The 14,610-nt window shown below is 43.1% G+C and overlaps 1 protein-coding gene across 1 annotated transcript in view; it reads left to right on the top strand.

Annotated features, from left to right (window-relative positions):
- The window catches only part of Gad2 (glutamate decarboxylase 2), a 56,375-nt gene extending 49,124 nt beyond the window's left edge, over positions 1-7,251 (top strand). The window contains exons 14-16 of the mRNA XM_051151237.1: positions 3,437-3,544; positions 3,843-3,932; positions 6,273-7,251. Coding sequence (XP_051007194.1) covers positions 3,437-3,544; positions 3,843-3,932; positions 6,273-6,446 — 372 coding nt within the window. The 3' untranslated portion in view covers positions 6,447-7,251. The remainder of the gene's footprint in view (positions 1-3,436; positions 3,545-3,842; positions 3,933-6,272) is intronic.
- The last annotated feature ends 7,359 nt before the right edge of the window (positions 7,252-14,610 follow it).

Here is a 14,610-nt window from a genome sequence, read left to right as displayed (position 1 = left end):
TTAAAAAGTGATCGGTGAATGAAAACTTACTCCAGGAAGTTCTCCTTAACCCTGCCTCTGCGTGCCTGCATGCTCCACAGGCAAAGAGCACAATTACACCCATTGTCTTGTCTCCCCTCAAGTTTAGTTGTTGCTAATGCTCACTCAACTCAAAAACCCATTTTGATGCATCTGGCAGGACACTCTGATTTTTCAACAGGTACCTCTTACTGTTGACATCCTTATCCTCACTGTCATTTGGTTTATTTTATGCCCCCTTCTCCATCTTGGTTGATGATCCATCTGAATGACTGGGTAAATTAGTGTTTTTGTAGGAAAAAGCCAGAATGAAAAGTGCTGACCGTGACCACTCATAGAGGATACTTCAAGGGATGACTTCTAATGAGAAAACATTTTTTAAAACTTCAGAAGTCCCCAGTCATTTGTATGGGCCTCTGTATACACCAAAGTTTACCTGGAGACGATCCTTTCTATACCAGCAAAGTCACTTCTGTAGCTCTTGGTGTCCAGTATAGGCCAGACCTCTTTGCAGCCTTCTGGAAGCAGACAGTTGTGCTAAATGTATGCAGGGTGTGCAGGTCAGAGATTAGATTTCTATCAATCTAGTTCTTGACAATTTCATGCATATGTGTAATGCACTCTAGTCATGCTTGTCCATCTACCCTTTCTTTTTCCCACCCCCAAATCCCACTTCTATAGTCTTGGGGGGGTTGATTTTGCTGTGAGGCACTTAGTTAAATTTTGACTAGACTCTCAATTTGCAAATCACAAAATCAGACAATGCATATGCCGCAGAACCTAACTGAGAAACGTTATTTCAGGGAAAGCAACGGAAAACAAGCCAGGGGTTTACGTGAAAGGGAAGTGGGCATGCCCTTCCTGTGTGTTTGACCACACATTTGACTCCGCATTTTCATTGCTTACACAATGGGCAGCAGGCTCAGTCCCACAGGTTGAAGTAAGCAACTCATCAGCCAGCATGTTTCCCTCCAGAAAGAAGGCAGGCAAGGGTCTCTGTAAAGAGGCAGAAACTGTGTCAGGAGTGATAAACTCCACAGACTGTTTTGGGAAGTTTTTCCAAATAGAGGGAGTGATCTTATACAGTTCAGATACACACGGCATGGCCAAGAATGAAAGAGGAACTATTTCCTTGATAGAGAAACAGTGTGGTCCACAAGTGTTTTGTAGAATCTCCTTTAAGCCTATTCTGAACAAAAGACATAGTTTAAACAGAAAGATGAGCTTAAATGGAAGTAACTCTGAAGTGGTTCCCAGAATAGCATGTCCTTCAGGCAGTCTCCTTTGTGACATTTACCCCCACTGAGTTTTCTCAAACTGCTTCAAGTGTCACCATTGCCTAGTAAGCCTACTATGGGTAGTGTACTGGGCTCCCATCGGACCTTGGCAGCCCCATCCCACCCACACTCCACCCACACTGAAAGCATATACTTGGGAGCAGAAGGATCATTGTATGTTCATGACCAGCCTGATGAGTATAGCAAGTCGGAGGCGAACCAAAAGTATAGAAAAAGACCCAGTCTCACAGAGCCAAAAACAAAACAAAGCCAAAGTTGAGCATCTGCCAAAGACATATAAGCAGCCCCTGTTCCTCAGCATAAGACTTGGTCATTCAGCCACAACTTTGATTTGGAGGAGGAAACATAAGGTCATACACTGCTGGTGTGTTCCCAATGAACCTTTAAAATTAGTAGGCTTCATTTCACTGATGAACGGGAATTGCAAAGTAGTAATCAGCGACACCAGATAGTAGGTTAAGAAAGGTTAGTGTCTAGGTAGGGTGGAAGTTCTCTCATCCTTCAAGCACAGTTCTTTCTATTGCTTTCTCCAGAGATGCTTGTATTAAGTGATGATCACCAGCTCCTGAAGCCTCCGCTCCTGAGTGGGCGGCCCTGGGTTCTTAGAGACATAGCTTAAAGGATAGCAGGAGTGGATGAAACAGCAGGGGCATGTCAGCCCCTGAGAGGAGGGGGAGGGAGCCAGCTCTCCTCAGTCCTGAAACCAAAGCCCTCAGAGAGAGGTGGATGGGCAAGGCCACTCTGCACTGCTTAAGCGCTTCTTTCAATTTGTTACACAGAGCTTCAAATAGCTGAAACATCCAAATGGAACAATTTTTTTCATTTGACTTCTGACTTAAAGCTTCATTTTTTTCCTCCAAGATGAAATGATAATGGTTATCAAAGTACTGAGCCCAGTCCCTCAGCCTAGACAGAAGTGTGGATAATTGTCCCATCCACCACTCCCTCACAGTGCCTGTTATGGGACTCAAGCTGTCCTTGCAAGAATGACCATTTGGCTACATTCATTACATGGCTTTGAGACAAGATTCTAGTCCGAAAGTGGGGCGGATCCCAAACTCACAGCAATCCGCTTGCCTTGGCATACTGAATGTGTGATAATCTTTCTTTCATCTAAAGAAACGAATAATGAGGAGGAATAGATAAGAGATGAACATCACTTCAGCAACCAACATTTTCTGAAATAACTTCTTCACTGCAGCTCATCCTGAAGCAGGCTTTGCATGGGCTGTGTTGCGTCTTCCCTTTGGGGGACAAGAAGTCCCTGCATAGAAAGGGAAAACACACTCATCTTAACTCCGTTAAGGTTGCAGCTGCTTCCCCTGGTCTCCATGCTGGGTTAGCTGGCATGCCAGTTCCAACACACTGACTGCTTTTCCGAGATTTTCATTTGCTCTTAGCAAATGGAGGAAAGGCATTTTGGAAATCAGTTCCCTTGTGTGACCAGACGTTGCTTAAACGGCTCCAGGCCAAGACTGTTGTGCTGGTTTTCCTAAGTCCAGATGCAACATTTCCAGAGCTGAGAAGCAAAAGACTTCAGTGGCAACCTCAGCTGACATGAGTCATGCGTCAGCACAGAGAACACCAAAAAGCTAGGCGGAGTGACAGACTTCCTAAGACTCATTTGTTTGATCAACTGACATTTAGCGAGTGTCTGTTTGTTCTTACTCATGCGTAGAGGAGTTTGGGGGCTGGATAATTTCCATCATGAGTGCAGGCCAAACAGGCATTTGGGGGGGGGGATGTTCCCTGACAAGGCATCCTATCTACAGGAAAAGACTAGCCCAGCCCTTCTGTTATTAATGACTTCCATGATTGCATCTAAGAGCTGTAGGGGCAAATTTTCCCCTTGAGTAATCAAAATAATTGCCTGGGGAATTAAGCCCTGGGAACAAAAGGAGTCAGCTGTGTGGGGCCTCGTAATGAAAAGGGACAAATGCACCATGGGGGGAAGAGTGAAAAGAGAGTAATCACCAGAACCGCCCTTAGGAGCAGACTTGTCTAAGAAGGGTCAGGGTGACCGCTAGTCTCCTGAGCACTCGTGCCATGTCCTCCATCTCCATCTGAGAGCTGCCCGCACACTCGGTCTGCCTAAGGCTTTTCCTTTCTCTCTTTTGTAGGGGACCACTGGGTTTGAAGCACACATTGATAAATGTTTGGAGCTGGCAGAGTACTTATACAATATCATAAAAAACCGGGAAGGATATGAAATGGTGTTTGACGGGAAGGTATGTACTCACCTTTCTACAATCGCCACAAGCATCTTCATTCCCGTTTCTCACCCCCGGCAATTTCTGATGTCAGTAATGTGCTGTCTGTCTGAGTGGGACCATTACAAAGGGGAAGCAGTAGGTGGTGGGATGGCTTCTTGGAGCTGGAATAAAGATCAGACTCACAAGTGACTCTGCAGAACGGGAAAGGGAGGTGCTCCCAAGGCAATTAGTTGTTCTGAACCTGAAGGATAAATACATTTGAGACATCTTTGGAACTTTGGACTGGGTCTGAACCCTACTTTCTTCTCTGTAGCCTCAACACACAAATGTCTGCTTCTGGTTTGTACCTCCTAGTCTGCGCGTTCTGGAAGACAACGAAGAGAGAATGAGCCGCCTCTCAAAGGTAGGTGCTGAGAGTGCCCATGCTATATGTGTCCTCTTTATGTTGTGCCTGGATCCATACCCTCTGTGGACTCTGACAGAGCCAGGAGGCGCAAAGCCTGTATTTCCTGACTTTTCACAATTCCATTCACTTGTTTCTAGAGAAAGAGTTTATGATGTCTTAAAATAATTGACTGAGTGATAATCCAATTCAGAAAGTACCAAGAACTATGCTTGAAGGTTAGTGGGTGTTTTTTAAAGCAAAAATATATCAGTTGCAAATACAAAAGAAACTTCAAGTATCAGAAAGGATTAGCCAAGACAAAGAAGAAAAGAAGAAGGAGGAGGAGGGGGAGAGGAGTGGGAAGAGGAGGAGAAGGAAGAGGAGGAGGAGGAAAGCTGTTGCAGATATCTCTTGAGATACCAAGGTCAAGGCTACCCAGTGGAAGGAGCAAAAATACTAGCAGCCACAATTTACAGTGTATATTGTGTCCCAGACCCCATATTTATCAGATTTCAGGTCTTTTGAAGTCTCATAGTAGCCCATGTGAGTTGATATGGCCACGCGGTTGCTGTCCTATTCTATTGAATGCCAGTAGGAAAATGTAATTTTCCCCAAATTTCACAGTAAGTCTGACTCCAGAGCCCAAAGAGCTCCAAAGTCTCCTCTGGTCAGGAAAATACTTTTTAAATACAATTTTGAACTCTACCTGCTCCCAACATTTGCACATGGGTAAAGTGTGCCCTGAACTATGTTTGGAAATGAAGGAATGAAAAGGCACTGTGCCTACCTTCCATCAGCTTACAGATGAGGTAGAAAGAGAAAATACATTGTTCATCAATGCAAGGCTAAAGTTAAGAAATTAGGATGTTGTTAGACTCGTCGTGAAAGGACCACATAGTTACAACTTACAAGGTTGATGATGGGCAGGAAAGGGTCTGCAGCTGCTGTAGCACTGTGGGGCCATCCTGCAGAGGATGGAGGGTGTGGCCTGGGAGGGTGTCCCATGATGAGACTGATGATAGACATGAAATGACAAAGATGTAGATGGTTCAAGGGATATTTAATAAATTACCCTTGTCAGAGTTGAAGATTCACTTTGGTGAGCAGTTGAAGACGAATTCTTGGAGCTGACAACAAAAGGCCTTTGTGGGAAGCTAGAGAGCATGAACTGAATTTGAAACAGCAAAAATAGAACCCATGAAACTGCAATGAACAGTCTAACAAAAATACTGAATTCTTGCCTGACAGACTCTTCTGTATAGGAAATCTTGTGGATTTACTCCCATATAATTCTTCATTATCCTTAAGGGATTTTTCTCCCCCAAAACACTCATAAGTGAAAACAATTTTAAAAGAACATTAAAAGAAACTGGAAAAGTTTGGGATCACAGGAAAGTTATCAGAAATATGTTTGTCTTTATTTATGTTTCTTTGATGTCTATGTGTGGTGGTGCGGAATGTACCCTTGGGGTTCGGAGGGAGGGGAAGGCCAAAAGAAGCCAATGGATGCCTTCCTCAGCTGCTTCTGACTTAGTCTCTTGCTTTACTTCTTTAAAAAGAAATTTACGATTTTTTTTTATGTCCTTTGGTGTTTTGCCTGCATGTGTCTGGAAGAGGGTTATTGGCTCCCATGGAACTGGAATTATAGCCAGCTGTGATCTGTCGTGGATGCTGGGAATTGAACCCAGGTCCTCTGGAAGAGCAGCAGCTGGTGCTCTTAACTACTAACCCATCTCTCCAGTCCCAACTTAGTCTCTTGATACAGGGTCTCTCGCTGAACTCGAAGCTTACCATTTCAGGTAGCCTGGCTGGCCAGTGAGCTCTAGGACCAGCCTGTCTCCTCCCTGCAGAATTGGTGCTACAGGAATATGCAACCCCTCTTGGCTTTGTTATATGGGTGCTAGGGTAACACATGCTCCCATGTTTTCAAGCAAGTGCACTCTCCCAGCTCCTCAGAGGTCTGCTACTTTTATCCATCACTTGATATTGAGGTTTATCCCTCATAATAATTCTACCAATAATTCTTCCTTTCATTGACTTGGCATTTTCTGGGGTGAAACTGTCTCCAATGTAGTACTGCTAAACCTTTTTAGCCCCAGGACCAGATTCTTACCACTCCCTGCAATACACACAAATCAAGATGTCAAGAGCCTGTTAGCCTTTTGTGCCTTACTCTTATTATATTTACGGTTTTTAATGTTTTGAGCTGTTTTTATTCTCTGATCTGATGAAAACTTGAAGCAATTCCTTCAAGAGAAAACTGTGGTCCTGTTGAGTTAAAAAGCTGTGGGGTTCCTCACAGAAAGGAGGTCCGAGTCCTGAGAGAACGGTATTGCACTGATGTGGTCTCTCCTATAGGTGGCGCCAGTGATTAAAGCCAGAATGATGGAGTACGGGACCACAATGGTCAGCTACCAGCCCCTGGGAGACAAGGTCAACTTCTTCCGTATGGTCATCTCAAATCCTGCAGCCACTCACCAAGACATCGACTTCCTCATTGAAGAAATCGAACGCCTGGGACAAGATTTGTAATCACCTCGCCCATCAAACTGTTTCAATTCTCTAGGTAGACAGTTAAGTTGTCACAAACTGTGTAAATGTATTTGTAGTTTGTTCCAAAGTAAATCTATTTCTATATTGTGGTGTCACAGTAGAGTACAGTTTAAAAAACTTAAAACAAACAAGAAACATCACTCCTTAAAAAAAAAATCCTTTCTTAAGTTTAGAATACCTCTCTAAATAACTAGTGACAAAAGGCTATGTTCTAATCAGTAAGGGAAAGCATAAAGTTGTTATAAACACTTCCCTTTTAATGTAGTATGCTAATCCAGCTTTATTTTCACTTCAGGGCAGTCATACTGAATAGTGCCAAGTCACCCTTGAATCATAAAAGGTTCTCTGGGGTGCAGTGAAAAGGACAAAGTAAATATGAAATGTATGCTGACAATAGGAACTCTTGCCTTTTTCATAGTATTAGAAAAAAATTTCTAATTTACCTATAGCAACATTTCAAATGTATTTAAATACATATAATTTTACAAAAAGAAAAAATATATATTAAAAGAAATCCTATTTTGTAACATATAGATTTTATTTTATATGGGTTATACAAACTGCAGGGGCAGATATGAAACCTAAGCCAGATTTTTTTCTTTTTCTTTTTTTTTTTTTCTTCCTTTTCCCTCTTTTTCTTTTCATGGAGGCACAATAAAATACTTTAGCTAGGTAATTTTTAACATAGAAACCCACAAAATTCTTTAAACATGTAATAACTTACTTTAGTATATATTATAGCTTATCATATCCCTAAAGATAGTATTTCAAAACAAACACACACACAAATGAAACTTCTAAAAACAATCGGTCAGATCAACAATTGAGATTCTCTTTCTGTTCAGGCTTTGCACTAGTTGGCCCTAGAAGACCCACTCTATAAGCCTAGCAAGCCCAGAATGGTCCCAAATCCGGGCCAGCATGCCCTGTCTGCTTTCCCATGTAGCCTGCTTTGAACAGAAAGTTGATATTAGTTCTTGAAGTGTCTTTTAAACCATGTTTTTTTATTAGGTCATTTAGACTGATAAGAAAAAAACTAAAAATAAAAACCTCATCAGCACTAGCAAACAGGGTGCCACACAGTTCTTAAGTGTTAGGAGCTCAGATACCCAGCCATGGGAGACAGTAATGGCTTAATCAAATGCGAAGATTTTACTACTGTCTGAGGGAAAGGTCATTTGCATCCTGGATACTCTCATTACCATTCCTTCTCTCTAAAGTCTCACTTTCAAGTCTCTCTTGGTAAAGTCCCTGCCCCCAGATCCCCTGTAATAAATGGATATCCCACGTGGCTCTTTTCCTTTCCAGAAATAAGTTCCTTGTGCGAGCGGGTCCAAGATAGCGTAAAAACATCTTTTATCTGCCTCCCAGTAAGCTCCACAGTGACCAGAGTATGCGGAGGTCACTAAAATTTGAAATAATATTTTAAGAATAAGTCTCTTTCCCCCATAAACTGGGCCGAGAGCTGTCCACAGCTCCAATGATAATGGAAGTCACAGATGCACAGACCTAAGCACTGGCAGAACCTTTCACATGCGAGTGTTAGATACATGTCCGAAAACATTGTCCCACTCGGTATGGATGGGCATTTCAGGACCAGACAGACTACAGGGACAGAAGAAACAAGGCCCTGTCCTTAACAACCATGGGAGCTTCGTGATTTTACCCCAGACCTTATTTGACCAGGCTACGGTGCAAACACAGACCCTCGGTGTGAGCGTGGCTTCAGGCCCTTACTGTCTAGAGAACCCATAGATTTGCACAAAGGGATGGCCTCCCTCTTTAGACACTCTCTACTGGGCAAGCATGCCATTCCTTTCTAGAAACTGGCTGCGGAAAATAAACATGCAGCTGTCTGTCCACTGTGAGCCTCAGGCCCAAAGATCTCACTTCCCAGACAGACACCCATTTATCCACCCCACTGTCCCACTGAAAGAAGGCAGTAGGGCCTAGTGTCCTGGCAGACAGAAAGCTGAGCCCTCAGGGGACAATCTTGGTAGCAGAAGCAGGCATCTAGTTTGATGAGGTGACAGAACTGAAAAAGAACTTGCATCCACATGTGAGCAAAAATACTTTTACTAGTGAATCAAATCAATTCCCTTCTTCCGATTCTTTCTCAAAATATCTAGGAGGCTTGCTCAGATGCGGAAACCTCTTCCCACTGTATCCTAGAGGAGGAGGTGTATGCAAGCTTAATAGGACCCAACGCTTTAATAGATGCTTTTTACTGTAGCTCTGCCATCCACTCAAAAGAGAGAGGGAAGGAAGATGGGAAGAAAGAAGATGAATAGAGGGAGATTGAGCTCAGCAATGGTCCAAATTCCCAGTGCCAAAGGTCTTTATCTGTGACCTTTGTCCCTCTCATTTTTTCTCTCATTTTAAAAAATTGGTTTCAGCTTTAATCAGAACTAATATGGCCATTTTTATTTATGCAGCAATATTTCATTTATTATTTAAAATACTTGAAAAAAAAGTGCAGTATGTGTTTTTCTGAGACTTCTAAATGGTATAGACATAGACTTTATGTGCTGTCACAGGATTTGAGAAAAAAAAGAAAATTTCGTGTGTGTGTGTGTGTGTGTGTGTGTGTGTGTGTGTGTGTGTGTGTGTGTCCTATCACCTCAGATTGGGGTTATGCACTTTATATTGAATTCTGTCATGTTGCAAATCAACCTGTGTTGCTGTAAAAGCTAGGACAATGCGTTATCAGTATGTCTTTTGTGTGGTAGCTGTACTGAACTTTGAGATTATGAGAACTACCTTTGCATCTGTTCCTGTTCTTGCCTCTCTTCTCTTTCACCCTCTCGCCATGTCCAAAGCTGTGTACCCTGTACATCATCAGCTCTTAGAGTGAACATCACCTCAACTAAGCCCCACCCTAAGGAATCTCTTTGGGAGCCTATGATTGCACAGAGATTCAAAGGGAGAGATGCTTCATCTCTGAGGCCAGAGGAACCAATTACAGAGTGTCACAAGCTGCTGACACAGCAGGCATTGACACTGCAGGGACTTGGGGTAGGTGCTGCTCCTCAGAACAGGGACAAAGGAAGCACAGGTGTAAATATAGTAACAGGACAAAGAATCCAAATCATCAAACCAGGTGTCGTCCTGCACGTGCTTTTCTGTTATCAAGTGCTAACTGCAAACACTGTGTACTAATTAGTGTGCGAAGCTCTTGTTACCAACTGGTGTTTTTGAATAACACCAACATTTTCCCAGCACCCCTCCATTACTAAAGACAGAAAAAAAATGCAAACAAAATATACAAGCGTGGCAACCTGTTCTTCCTACCAAATATAAACTTGTGTATGATCAAAGCATTTTACCTGTGTTTTCTCCCTAAACCAAAATAAATGTGTAAATGTGGACATGTTGGCTGTGTGCGCGCTCACTTCCCACTCTGCCATGTGGTGTGAAGGAAATGTTTAATGACTTTCCTGTCTCTGGTCCTTACTTCTGCTATCACCCTCTCCTGCCATATGGGGAGGATAACATTGCACAAACTCTGATTTCTTCTTCAAACATCAATGATCAATTAAAACTATTTTATCATTTTAAAAATTTCACCTAGAAAAATGAGAAAAACAACATAACAAAATCCCACATTGTCTTCAACCTTAATGTTGTAGAGCCCAAATCTTATTTAATCTATGTCTCTACACTACTTTCTCCCCAAGAGCAAATTATGTTTTTATGAATGAGTAAAGATAAAGACTCTCAGATAGAAGGGACGCACAATCCTGTCATTTTCTGTGCCCAGGAAGAATCCCCAACTCTTTTCTTGTGTGATGGAATATGTCTCAGGAACACTAAGATTTTAAGTTCTTCTTTTTTTCTCTGTGTAGCCTTGGCTGTCCTGGACTCGCTTTGTAGACCAAGCTAGCCTCAAACTCACATCCATCCACCTGCCCCTGCCTCCCGAGTGCTGGGATTAAAGGTGTGCGCCACTGTGCCCAGCTCAAAATTGTAAGTTCTGTAGCTGGGTTACCCAGGACAATCACTGACCCTCTGAGATGTCCCAACAATATCACCCAGCCCCTTGACGTTGTCCCCCAGTCTCACAGCTTTCTACATAAGGTTTTTGTGTTGCCTAAGATGGATGTATATACAGTGCCTAGCATGGCTCTTGGAGCTTGTGCTGAGTGGATGCACCTGACATCTGCCCATGAGGGCGTCTTCCCACTCTGAGGATGGATAATATCACGCCTTGGGCAGGGGTCCTGGACTTAGCAAAAACCATAAAAGGAAAAAGAGCGCTGAGTACCAGCAGTCATCCCTCTCCACCCGCTGACTGCAGGTGCAGTGTGGCCAGCCACCTCTCATTCCTGCTGCCACGCTTTCCCTCCAAATAGGACTGTATCCCAGCAAACCATGAGCCAAACAAATCCTCCCTTCCTTAAATTGCTTTTGTTGGGCACCTTGTCACAGCAATGAGAAAAGGAACAGACACAGCATCCAGTGAGCTGCCCACAAATCCTGATTGTGTCATACCACTGTTAATTTTACATGAATTCTGTTAAGTCACCTCCTTAAGTACTCAACCTCCACTGTGCTCCTCTTCTGCTGACCAAGGTCAGTGGCGTTCAGTTGGATACCCAACTAACAAGTTTAGCCCAGAAGTCATATTTGACATTGTCTTCTGCTTACTCATGTACACCATCCAGCCATCCTATTGGTCCTTTCTACTCAGCCCCCAACGAAAACGAAAACACATAGAGCCCTAGCAAGATTCCCCCACAGTCTCCTGTCGTACCCTACAGTGAGAAGTCACTCCATTCATATCCTGTGCATCTTTCCCCTATGTTTAGTGTAATCTTGATTAAGTCCACTAATGTCCTTGACCTCCCTGAGCTGAGGGAATGGGTCCTAGAAAGAAGGTGGCTGAGACATGGTTCAACATACAAAGTTAGGCCTGTCTCCATTCGGCCTTTACAGGTCAGAGATCCCAGACCTTCTCCTTCCAACTCTGCCCTGTGACTAATTAAACACTCCCTCAAGTGCCTGTCATGTTAAAGGCCCTCATATCTCATACCTCGTGCTTACTATCTCCCATCAGGGTATCCGTGTGGAATCCCTCACTCTCCCCTTAGGTATGCTTTTCTCCTCCCTTTAATTCTGGAACCTAGCACCATCATCAGAGGGCTGCTCTGAGTCCCTTGCTCATTCCACAAGGGATGCTCACTTCCTCCTCTGTCTGGACTCCTAATGCTGGACAAATGAGGACCTGCCCGCTGGCTTGCTTGCTCCACGGAGAGCTCTCACATCTCCCTCCCTCAGAGACTCTAATGTTACTATCTGAGGGCCTGTGCTGAATATCCAAATGTCCCGCCATAGCCCTCTATTTCTACTTCTCTCCGGCACACTAACCTCAGTTTCTGAGGAGCTTCAAGGAACAAGTCTGCTTGGTCTCCGGAGTGTCTGCTGGTCAGGCCAGAAGCTACAAATACCTCCACTGCCCTGCCCACAAGTCAGCACTGAGTGGCCCTAAGACTGATTTGAACTTTAGGCATTAGCTGACACAAAGCTTGTCAAAGCAGCCTAACAGTAAACAGAGCAGCAAATGCCCACTCCACTGAGGTGGGCCAGACCATGTCATGACCAAAAACCTAACACCAGACACCCACGCAGGTCCTCTTCATTAAAAATCACAACATGAAAAACAAAGATTTCCTCCAGAAATCTTCACTCCCATAGTAATGATCCCCGGTGAAAACGGCTGAAATGACTGACACATAAGACAATGAACTCAAAAGAACAATTGTATATGTTCCTGGAACGCAAACAGAACATGGGTGAAGGCGTGAAGATTAAGAAAACATACAAAACAAGGACGGCAGTTCCAGGTGTGAAAATGGAATTTAATAAAGTAGTTGAAATATTAAATAAAACTCAAACCAAGATAAAACTTGAGATAAAAAACTCAGTAAAAAACTCCACCAGTAGGTGGGTGAGTTGGAAGATAAACCATCAGGGCTTAAAGACAAGGTAGAGGAACTTCGGTGCTCAGTCTAATAAAACAATAAATCAAGGTCACATGGCCAGAACATGTAGGATCTTTGAGGTGCTATGAAAAGGCAAACCTATAAATATTATAGACATAAAAGAAAGAGGAGGAGGAGGAGAGAAGAGGAGGAAAAATGGGAGGAGGAAGAGGAGAAGAAGAAATAATCCAGGTCAAAGGCAAAGAAATTTTTCACTAAAACCATAGAAAATTCCTCAAATCTAAGGAAAGAGATGCCCATCCAAGTACAAGAGGCACACTGAACACCAAACAGTCATGATCAGATGAGAAATTCTCCATGTCATATAATAGTCAGAAGGCTAAATAGACAGAACAAAGAAATATTGAAAACTACAAGAGAGAAGGTTCAAGTTGGGTAAGAAAAAGATCCAATTAGAATAACAATGAAAAATTAATTTTTTATGGAAAGTTTAAAAGCCAGAAGGGCAGGAGTGGTGTACTTCAAACTATGAAAGACCGAAGATGCCAACCCAGATTGCTATATTCAGCAAAACTATCTGTTATAATTAAGGTAGAAAAAAACATTTCTGGATAAAAACAACCTTTAAGGTCCATTCCCTTTTCTGGCTACTGACTCACTCCCTAGGCTGATAAGCAAGGTCCAACTATCAAAACATCTTAATGACACTCACTCTGATATGCTTGCAGACAGGAGCCTAGCATAACTGTCTTCTGAGAGGCTTCATTCAGCAGCTGATGGGAACAGATGCAGAGACCCACAGCCAAACAATAGGCCTAGCTTGGGAAGGTTTGTGGAAGAGTGGGAGGAAGGTTAGAGGGAGCTGGAAGGGTCAAGGACACCACAAGAAGATCTACAGAGCAAAACTAGTCTGGGCCCCTGAGGACTCACAGAGACTGAACCACCAACCAAAGAGTTTACATAGGGCAGAGTAGACCCCCTACACACATGTAGCAGATGTGCAGCTTGGTCATCATGTGGGTCCCCTAACAATGGGAGTAGGGGCTGTCTCTGATTCTGTTGCCTGCCTTTGGATCCCTTCCCTCTAACTGGGCTGCCTTGTCAGGCCTCAGTGGGAAAGGATGTGCTTAGTCCTGCTGTGAGTTGAGGTGCCAGGATGGGTTGGTACCCCTTAGGCCCCTCTTCTCTAAGGAGAATGAGGGAGAGGAAGATATTAGGGTGGGACTAAGAGGAGATAGGGGAAGGAGCTGGGATTAGGCTGTAAAGCATTTAAATAATAATTTTTTAAAAACCATCAAGGTCCATCAGTTAAAATTCATTATTTTTACTAGCCTAATTAAAATACCCAATCAGAACTTACCAACATGTCCTAATTCATTCTAACACCAGAGGCCCCCTTTTTTCCTCTTAAAATTAATACTTGTGAAGATATTTGCTGCTGTTTCTGCCCAAGTCATATTTAGCCACATTATCTCTGTGCCTTGCTTAATAAAGGACCTCTTTGTATTGCTTTTTCCTTGGAAGTTGGTGTTTGGGCATGGTCTGTGCCTAACCAGGAGTCCAGAGTCCAGCACCCCACAGTACTCAGGTCCCTTCAGTAAAGAAAAACAAAATTTGCAGATAGATGAATGAAACTAAGCAAAAAGTATACTTAGAGAGTTAACTTGGGCTCAGAAAGATGAATACTGTATGTTCCCCTCATATGTGGATATTGGCTTCAAATGCTCATATTTATGTGTCTACATTGGAATAATTATGGAAGTAAGAAATCTAGAAAAGGGCCATTGAGTGTGGGACATCTTAAGAGAAAAGGAATAGCAAAACATAGGTAATAGGAAAAGAGAAAGGGGAATTTGAGGATGGAAAGCTTAAGAAGGAGGGAGGGAGGAAGAGTTAACTAAAACCAGACATGTACAAAAAAGCCATATGGAAACTTACTGCTTTGTAAGTCACTTAAAAATACAAGTCAAAGGTAGTCAGAAGGGAGACACCTGGTGTGTCTGGCTGGATAATGCCGCTCCTGAAACTCAAGGGTTATTAGGCAAAACTCTCAGTGCCAAGTGTGAAATAATTTCTTCAGAGTTGTTGGTCCAGAGATGCCCTAGTAGCCCCCAAATACTGCAGGGGTCTTTCCATTTGTGGTTGTACGCCAAACTAGATGATAAGATCCTTGCTGAAGACACCGCACACTGTGGTTCCAA

Source organism: Acomys russatus, chromosome 9 (assembly GCF_903995435.1).
Source record: "Acomys russatus chromosome 9, mAcoRus1.1, whole genome shotgun sequence".
Classification (NCBI taxonomy): domain Eukaryota; kingdom Metazoa; phylum Chordata; class Mammalia; order Rodentia; family Muridae; genus Acomys; species Acomys russatus.
Note: the sequence above shows the minus strand (reverse complement) of the source record. Positions and strands in the feature narration are given on the sequence as shown.